Consider the following 10,578-nt stretch of genomic DNA (forward strand, 5'->3'; position numbering starts at 1 on the left):
TTCATAATCACAGTGTGCATGCTACTCAAGCTCCAAGGTACACTAATTAAGGATTATGAATATGGATGGCAAGCTCGTGTCAACCTGGTACAATCTTCACTCTTCTGTGCCAGAATCTTATGTGCAACCAGAAGAAAGAAGACCTTGCAATGCTGTTTTGTCCACTATTAAGACAATTCCAGTGATTGATCTTGGAGGACATGATCGTGATGATATCATAAGAAATATCATTAAGTCCTCCGAGGAATATGGATTTTTTCAGGTTAAAATTTTCATTTGCCTAAGTTTTTGTTTTTCCTTCTCAACTATACATTTTTTAAAAGTAAATAGCGACTGAATTTTAGAGACGGACAAACGTCACTAAAAGCATTAGAGATGCCAAATTTAAAGGGAAATTTTATTTTTTTCATCATGATTTATAATTTTTCTAGTACTATATAATATGTGCATGCTTGCATGCATGTGATATGTGTTTATGAAGGAATTAGTATTTGATTGTCGTTGAGGATTCACGATTTAACAAAAATTATCGATCATATATTAATTATGTTAATCCGTGTTATATTGTTCTTAATTTGATGCTAGGTTGTGAATCATGGAGTTGCTAAGGAATTAATGGATGATACATTAAGGATTTTCAAAGAATTTCATGCCATGCCTGTCAATGAAAAGTTAATTGAAAGTTCAAAAGATCCAAATGGAAGCTGCAAACTCTATACAAGTAGTGGAAGGAATTGTGCAGATGTGGCTAAGTATTGGAAGGATTCATTGAAACATTCTTGTCCTCCTTCTGGAGAATTTACTGAATATTTGCCTGAGAAACCAGAGGGATACCGGTAAATTTTTTCAAAGTTTATTTTTTTATTTATTTTTTAGGCTTAATTGCACTTTTGGTCCCCTATCTTTCTAAAAGTTGCGATTTTGGCCCCCTAACTAATTTAAATACAAAACAGCCCCCTAAGTATTGAACCTTTGGCAGTTTTGGCCCCTCAAGGCCAAAAAAATTAAAAAAAATGACACGTGGCACCTCACTTAGGATGCCACGTCAGCCTTGGGGGCCAAAACTGCTAAAGATTCAATACTTAGGGGGCTGTTTTGTATTTAAATCAGTTAGGGGGCGAAAATCGCAACTTTTAGAAAGATAGGGGGCCAAAAGTGCAATTAAGCCTATTTTTTATAGTTAGTGCAATTAACTTTTGGTACAAGTAATAGAATATATTTTATTTTGCTTGAATGTGTACGTTACATAGTTGAAAATTAATCTGTGTTGGATCCGATGATTCAGTTAATTGACATTTTTGATTAATTATGAACTTATAGGGTAATGTGATCGGATTATGATAATAATTTTACTAATGATTGACTTGTTAAAACATTAATTGATGAAAACAACTGAAAACTTCACTAAATTTGTTTTATGTTTGAAGAAATAAAAGTAAGCAAGCCAAAACTCATTTGGGGTTGGCTTGAGATCTTTGAGTTTGCTCCTCTCAAGGTCTCAGGTTCGATTTCTTTTGGTATCAATTTATGTGGGCCAATCCATACAAAGCTTTGCTTTGACTTTAAATAGAACCCTCGCAAGTGAACGATGGGATGACTCCCTCAGATTAGTCGGTTGTTGGATCGGATACCGAGTTTTAAAAAAAAATCAGCAAACCAAATTGGTTTTTCCATGTTAAGGCATAGAGAAGCAAGGCAGAGGTCTCATTGGTCTAATTTTCTTTTTTAAAATGTTTGAAAAAATATTTTTAAAGGGACCATAATGTGTTATATTTTTAATAATTGATTAACATTAATTTTTGGTATTTTTTCAGTGAAATTGTTGGAAAATATACACAAGAACTAAGAGCACTTGGACTGAGAATTTTGGATCTGATTTCTGAAGGGTTGGGACTAAGCCCTAATTACTTCTCGGAAGAACTAAGTGCAAATCCAGTGCTGATATCTCACAATTATCCTCCTTGCCCAGAACCAAGCTTAACACTGGGAGCATCAAGGCACAAAGATCCAAACATTCTAACCATTCTTTTCCAAGAACCAAATATCACTGCACTTCAAGTCTTGAAAGATGGGGCATGGATTCCTGTTGAGCCTATTCCTGATGCTTTTGTTGTTAATATGGGGTTTATGCTTCAGGTACATATTTCTTCATCTACCTCATCAACAACAATTCTCGTATTTGATATCAATAGATAGAGTCTTTGTAAGTTGAATCCATATAATTTATCTAGAAAATCTTCCTGATATTTAAATAATTTTTTTATCTTAAAACGCATGCTTTAAATTTTTTATAACTATTTGTTTTAATTATTTTAATCTTAATCCTTCGATTTCTAGAGAAGAGGTCTTATAATTTGAAGTTCATCCACGAGATAAGTAAGTTTTGACCGAGTATTAATTAAGTAGATAGAAATTCTCTATTTTTTTTACTACAGTGAGAGTGTTTATTAATTACAAATTAGAAATTCAACATACTATGTAAATAATTTATTAGTATAAACAATTTTTTTTTTCATTATCGGTCGGGAGGATCAAAGTCTGAACTTTGAATAGATAATTCTTTGTTAGACTTTATTTTTCTGATCAAATTACAAATATTTTAAACCCTTTTGATTGAGAATTTAAGGGTTATGAAAAAAAATCATTTATTTAATTAGAAGTCATATGTATAAATAATTTTGAACGTAATTTAATTAATATTGTGAAGCAACAATGAAAATTCGAAGTGGTATAGTTTCTGAAGTGTAAATGAGTTTATGAACTTATTTTTGCACGTTTAGAAAATTACGAAAACAAATTTGATAACTTATAGTTAACATCTTTTAATAAGTTTTTGTATGACAAAATTCAACTTTCTTTTATGATTGATATAGATAATTACCAATGGAAGACTTATTGGTGCTGAACACCGAGTTATAACAAATTCAAGCCCTAATAGGCACACTATTGCCTATTTCATTAACCCAAAAAAAGATGCAATCATAGGACCTGCAAAGCCTCTTACAAGTTCAACATCACCAGCCATATATCCATCCATGCCATTTGGAGAATTGTTGGAGAATTTTATGAACAAGGGTCCTTACTTTGAAGCTGAATTCCGCTTATAAAAATATACAAGTAATCATGAATAAGTTGTTGGACTGGTATCCAAGCAAATGAATAATTTATCTTGTATTTTTTTTTTTTTTTAACTCTATGAAGGTGTTGTTTATGACCAAACAGTTATGTGCAACCTTCCTCTTGGTCTTGAGTTGAATTAATTTGTTTTTCACTTGAGTAATTTTATATCACATACTGCTGGAAAAATTAAATAAGTGATAGACATTTGGTGATGGCCGATTTTTTATTTATTTTTATATAATTTCATTCACTATTTTTACTTTTTATACTCAAATATATTTTGAGAGGATATGAATAAATTTTTATGATTCCTACTTGTTTTTTTACCTTTAGTTGAAAAAAGTTGTTTATAATTTCAAAATTAGTTTTAAAGACTATAAACATGTTTGTTTAATTATTTTTATATGGTCATACAAAAAATTAGTTAAAATCATAAATTACTTTTATTATTTTGATAAAAATTACTATTTTTTGAGTTTAAAAGAGAAGCTGCTAACTTTGATAAAAGGTTTATACAGTTTTCTTTGATAAACAAAAGTTTATTTGATGGAGTAGAAGATACACAATCTAACATGTTCATATTCACTATTGTTATTATATGTGTAACGCCCCGGATTTTTCATCCAAGACATTACGTTTACATCATTTTCTTTTTCTGAAAAACACTACTATTTATTTATCATCAATAATAAATCCTTAACAAAACCTATACAAATTCTTAAAAAAATTTAATAAAAAAATTTAAACTGAATGTCCTTCAAAATCACTTCTAAAATTACAATTTAATCAAAAACCCAATTTCGTCCCCGTACGCGCTTCAAGCAAAAACAGCAAAGCATACACCATGTCTTCTTAGGTACCTAAAATGTTGGTTGTAAGGGTCAATTTCCTTATCCAAATTGGTTCATACTCAAAGCACCAGAAACATTGCCACAAAACAGATAGTATCAAAACTTATCAATCAAAAAGAATTTAGAAAAATACATTTACGTCTTTAAGGTAAAGTTCATACACATTTCTTTTATATATATAACAGTTTAATCACTTATCAACACACAGATGTATAATAGACCACATGCAATGCAATGATGTGCAAAATGCATGCTCTTATAACTATATGATCCGGATATAACCCGCCACACAGGCACCACACAGAAATATAATTATATATCTCACATCACCATGAACATGATCAAAAACAATCTTTTCAATAAAACTCACATTTTCATCTCTTTTCATTTTCCTTAATTAATCAAAATCTAACATGTCTTTCTCAGCATCACAAAAACATATAAACATAATAAAATAAAATACAATTATCATTCCACATCACACAATTATCATATAAAACATAATTAAATAATCACATTTAGAAAAGATTAAATTTTAACCTTAAAATACATTTTTAATTATTTTTCTTTTCAAAAGACAAGAATTGCTACCACTATTTCATAACAAAGCCCTAGCACTTAGTATGAACGTATGGGGAAAAAGCCTTTACCTCAAGAGCTTTCATTCCTAACCCACGACTCTAGCCTCAAACTCGCAGCTACGATACAGACACGATTTCTCTCGCTCTGAGCATTATTTTGAAGATTGAACCTTTGACATCAAGGAGAACCAAGTGGTGAAATCGTGGAGAATTTCATAGAACTCCCACGAGATACTCACATGGAAAAGGAGCACAAGCTTCATAGAAAATAATGCTAGACTTAGAAATTGGAGTATGAAAATAATTAAGAAATGAACGATACATTAGGGTACTTTAGAACTTGCACACATTTTATGAAGTGGAGATAGAGGAACGAGTGACAGATGATGGGAAAATCTTACCTTGGTTCTACATGAATTTGAAGGAGGATAAGATCCGGAAATTTATTTTAAATAAGCAAGCTGGATCATTGTAAGGATTTTTGAGGAAACCGTCCGTGTAACAGGTGCAGTTACTAGGTTGTCAATCAAAAGACTTGGGATAAAAAGAGAGTTGAAATATGGCTTTAATTGAATTTAAAATGGCAAGGTTGAGATAGAAGAATGAAACGCATGGCCCAAAACAAATCTGAAGTGAAAATGGTGATTAATTGGACAAAGAAACATATGGCACCAGAAAGATATTTGAGAGAGATGGTGTGTATGTGGCTTTGTGAAGGAGACCTTATGAATTGTTTTTCGGTTTCCGCTCAATCGTGGGTTAGCACCAGAATTTAATATAAGGTGAGTGTGGAGAGAAAATAGGATATAGCTTTACATAGGAGTAGGAAATGGGAATGGAGTAACTACCACAATAACCCACGTAATTAAAGAGGTGGACATACATAATCTTTCACTAATTTTACAAGGAATAATAAGAAGGTTGAGTTGAGATTAAGGCTCAAGCCTAAAACGCATGGCTTCTAGTGCATAGAGATGATCCAGCAACTAAAATTAATAGCTATTATAATCACATCAAGTAGATAATTTGAATTACATAAACTATTATAATAATTTAACAAAAAGGAGGATTTACAATATTCTAAAATTCCTTACACATAAAATAAATTATTGAATAAATGATAAATCAAGAAAATCATTAAGAACTACATATATAAAATATCGGGATGTTACAATATGCATACTTGTTTATAGTATATACTTTGTCTACAAAAAGAAAAGGAAACATATGTAAGGTTACATTTTAAGTGTCCTGAGCCTCATATCTGTTTATTACTCTTAGAGTTTGTGTAAACTTTATCTTTTGTAAAAAAACTTGATGTTTTATGTCTCTAGTATGAGAGTAGGAAGACCTTTAGGTTGAGGCAAGGAAACCTAGGGCAATGTTGTCTTAGTACTGTTGCTGTAACCAGGATTAAATTATAGTGGAAAAATCTTTTGAAAGTGTAATGGGACTAGAAGTAATCCCGGGTTGTCGGGCGAACCAGTATAAATCATGTGTTGTATCTTTCCTTTTTTTCTTTACTTTCTGTTGTTACATATATCTTCAGAGTTGCAAAAACGTCAAACACAATTTAAACCCCCTTTCTTGTGTTTTTCTCACTTTCACCCCTCTTTAGTTTTTACTGTTGAGTCGACTAGATGTTGATCTTGTGGCTATCATTTCAAAATTATCATTGCGATTTTGCTTTTCTTTATCTTTAATACTTTCCCATATAGTATAGGATAATATTTCTTTAAATACCTTTCAATTATGCCTTAGTGAATTTCCTCGCCTTCCATGTTCACTAGCAGATATGCTCCTCCATCATATGCCTTGCTTGCCTTTCCCAATTTGGTTGACCATTTTCCATATTTGGGATCTTTAGTTCCAATCAGTAAAATGGTTTTCCAGACAAAGTCACCCTTAAATTTGACTCGCTTGTAGTAGAATTTGGTCTTTTAAAAAAAAAAAATGCAATCCTTCATAGTGCCATTAGACAATCCATATACAAGGAGTCGAGATCCTTTAACATGACATGCACATACTCATCAAGAGTCAATTAATTTTGTTGACCCACTCATAAAAAACCACATCGATTTTTAATGGTAGCACTGCATCTTGTCCATAGGTGTACCGATAAGGACTAAAACCTATATCAACCATTTTCGTGTTCCTTATGACCCAAAAGACTTCCTTCAAAGTTTCATGCCACTTTTTCGGTTAATCTTTGATATTTTCATTGATTATGTCTATAATAATCTGGTTAGTTGCCTTTGCTTGTCCATTCACTTGAGCACACTAAGGAGACAAATGGATGAGTTTTATGTTGTATTCTTGCATAAAGGCAATCATATTTTTACATGTGAATATAGTCCCTTGGTCGATTATGATAGTTTATGGGTTCACCAACCTGTATACCGATTTTATGCAGAATGAACATGCTTATATCATCTTGACCTATAATTATAATCAACTTACCCTTCACCCATTTAGTAAAGTTGTTGGTATCAGCGATGATAAATTTATGTCTATAGGAAGAAGGTGTATGTATCTTACTAAACAAATCCATTGACCATCCCCTAAACGACCTTGGTTCAAGGATTGGGTGTAGAAAATTGGGTGTTATGTTACCTTTGTATCGGTCCTTTCATCTAGAAAGTCTTACACTATTTTACTTCTCATAAATAATAAGCCTTTATGGTTGGCCAATAGTATATTTGGAGATGGATCAACCATTTCATCAAATAGCAAACCCTATGGGAACTGCAGAACTATTCATGGACCTCTTTCATGATTTTGAAGGAATATACTATTTTCATACATTTGATAAAGACACCATTGAATTCATTAGTATTCTAAGACCCATGATCATCGCCTCATATTCGACTTGGTTTTGGAGAACTTTAGATCTGCTTAAATATGAATTTCCTGATTATTCCTTATGGACTTTCGATAACTACCTGATTCATGTTATTTTTTTTTTCGAGATCCATCTAACATCAAGGTTTTTTCTCGGCTATTTGATCATAGATAATTTTTTCTAAGTGACTTTACAATTCTTTCTTAGTACACAAGAGTCTTGCCTTAAATATGGATTTGACTTTGTTCTTCTCCACCTTAATTCCCTTGTTGTGCTCTAGAAAACCTAAGATGTTCCTAAATGAAATTTTGGGCACACATTTGGCTAGGTTTGTCTTCAAATTGTAAAACATCATTATCTTATGAGCTTTCTCCGATCCCACCAAATGGCTATGAAAATAATTGGACTTAAACCTCCATGTTTTTTCCAATAAGGTCATGGAATATGGTATCGATGACCCTTTAATGTATGGAACCAACCTTTTAAATCCGAAAAAAGGCTTAACAATCTATTCATAAATTCCTAACGTGCCTTGGGATCTGAAGGTTACTTTGTGAGTGTCTTCCTTGGATACGAATATATTATTGTAACCTGAATGTTCATCCATGAAACTGAGAATCACGTGGCTTGTCGAGACATCGACTAACAATCAACTTCCATCATGCCACACTCATCCCTAGGGTGGCTAAGTTCAAATTCATGTAGTCGGGGCATACTGCTTTAACATGCGCTTTTTCTTGATTATGAGTACGTTGTTGAAAAACCACTATAGATACTTGTATGTCATGATGTACCCAACCTTAAGTAGTTTTTCTATCTCATCCATGATCTGATGAGGGGTGAATGTACGTAAGGGTTATGTGGTTATTACCCTACTTTTATAGGAAGTCTATACTTTGCTAGTTCTTTTACTAAACATGACATTTTCTGGTAATGCCATGCAAAACAATCCCTATCTTTCCTTTATCAACCCCATTAATTGGTCTTTTTCTTCTTTTGTTATAAAAACACTATCTTTCATTATCGTGGATTATTCGGGAGTTCCCAAATTAACATCATCTAAAGGATATTGAACCTCAAAGTTTGTAAACATTCTCTAAATTGGTGGCTCAAATAACTGATCTTGAGTATTGCCAGCCAAGGGTTTGGATGTGTCTAGTTTTTGCACCACACTTTTTTCCTCTTTATTAGTTACAAAGCATGATATGCCATGGTCTTAACCTTATACATTTCAAACCATTTTAGTAAATATTTATCCCTGGTGGTGTGTCACTTATTGAAGAGCTACTAGAGACTAGGATTTTGGTCGGGGGTCAAACACTAACGTCTTATTTGTCTGCATATCCACCAAACCTATTTGATCTTTTTCTTCCATTTTATGTTAATGTTAAACCTAGTTGGCTTGTACAATGATACCATGTCTGGAAAAGAGTCGATATCAATGGCTAGCTCTGAAACCTCTTTATTGTATACCTTGAACTTGCCCACGTTAATAACCTTTTGAATGGCATTTTCGAAGACATTGCAAATATCCATGGCGTGGTTGTAGGATTTTTTCCACTTGCAATACCTCTTGCCTTTGATCTCCTTAGCTAGAGGGATTTTGTGACCATTAATTAGCTAAATTTGCTTATCTTTAAGATAATAATCAAATATTTGGCCATCATTTGTTAAATCAATGGTAGACTCAGTTTAATCCTCTGATGAACTTGTGTCCTTACCTTTGATAAGAAGAAGCTTCTTCCAAAACTCATAGTTATCCATCCACCAGTAACATCCAACACTAATTGGCTAAAATGCTTAAGTTAACCAATTAACGATCTTTTACCCCTGAACAAATCGGATCCTTATGTTTGCAAACATTAAACCACTTAACCCAAGGAATTTTCATTGCTCCCTTATATCAACGCTAGAAAAAATTATTTGGATTTAAATTGCCAACTTCCAAACTATAGTTGCCATCTTACAATATGAGATATGGATGTTTGGAATACTACTCAACAATGTGTAAACGAGTACCATTATACCTTTGAATCTAACATATCTATGATGCCAATAAGTAAGTCAAGATTTTAAAACATGCAGCATGGGTTGCAAAGTGGAAAACATTCTTAAGTATTCCTAGGTATTGAAAAGGGAGGGAACCCTCAACAATTAAGGAAAACCGAAGCCACATGCAAAGATTCTTAATCTAGATTAACTCCTGTAAAAGCCCGATTTTTCGCTAGATTTATTTTATTATTTATTTAATTGCTTTTATGTGCATTTGTATATGCCCTTATGTGATTATTTGCCTCTGTGTGTATATTTGGTTGGGAATTGTAGAATTCGGTGTTAGAAGGGTATTTTAGTCATTTTGGACTCAGGGGTATTTTACTAAGTGCTAGGGAGTTGTAGTGAATTGTTTTCTAACCGGTAGGTGACCGTTAGTATTACATTTTACCGTTAAGTGAGTAGTAACATTTTTGGTTAGAATAGCAATGGGTTAGGCCCATTAAGGTGTTGTGAGTTGAGCCCAATTAGATAGAACCTATATAAACTCTTGTTTGTAGAGAAAATAGGGTTTTTGCCAACATTTTCAATTGAGAAGAGATAGAGATAGAGATAAGATAAAGGTTTGAAGAGAAGGATCTAGAGAAGGCTAGCAGGAGGACAAGTTTCAAGGATTGGAGCTAGGATTGGAGCTAAAGTGAAGCCTTAGTGTTGATTGTGAAGAATTAAGGTAAGGGGGTTAGACTTTAATCATAATTAATAGTTGTAGATTCTACCCTAATTCTTTCATTAAGTGGTTAATTTGAATTTAGTTGTAGAAATTCGTGCTTAATTGTGATGATATGATTATGCACATGAATTGAATGATAATTGTGTTGTTGTTGTTGTTGAATTTGTATGCTAAAATGGGTAGTTATGAACATGATGGGTTTTTGTATGAAATTTAGAATGAATAATGTTGTGGTTGCTAGATTGATGATGAATTCATGTTCCAATGTTATTGTTGTTGTTGTTAGATATGTTGTTGTTGAATTGATGCATTGGGTATCATGAATTTGGTGAATTGATGATGAAATTTGTTGTTGAAAGTTGAAGAGTGTTGGTGAATTGATGAATTTTTGATATGTTGATGTTTCAATTTCAAAACTTATGCATGTTTAAGTGTTTTGGAACATATATGACCTATAAACAT

General features: G+C 32.5%; 1 protein-coding gene across 1 annotated transcript; it reads left to right on the top strand.

Moving 5' to 3' along the window:
* LOC146904540 (protein DOWNY MILDEW RESISTANCE 6-like) lies at positions 1-3,336 on the top strand. Its single transcript, XM_085722564.1, has 4 exons — positions 1-262; positions 586-836; positions 1,815-2,136; positions 2,874-3,336. Exons 1-4 carry the CDS (start codon positions 56-58, stop codon positions 3,105-3,107), a joined length of 1,014 nt encoding a protein of 337 aa, XP_085578690.1. The 5' UTR covers positions 1-55; the 3' UTR covers positions 3,108-3,336.
* Positions 3,337-10,578: the final 7,242 nt, after the last annotated feature.

The sequence above is a fragment of the Medicago sativa genome, chromosome 7 (genome assembly GCF_051527215.1).
Source record: "Medicago sativa cultivar Bolivia chromosome 7, Bolivia_mono, whole genome shotgun sequence".
Lineage (NCBI taxonomy): Eukaryota > Viridiplantae > Streptophyta > Magnoliopsida > Fabales > Fabaceae > Medicago > Medicago sativa.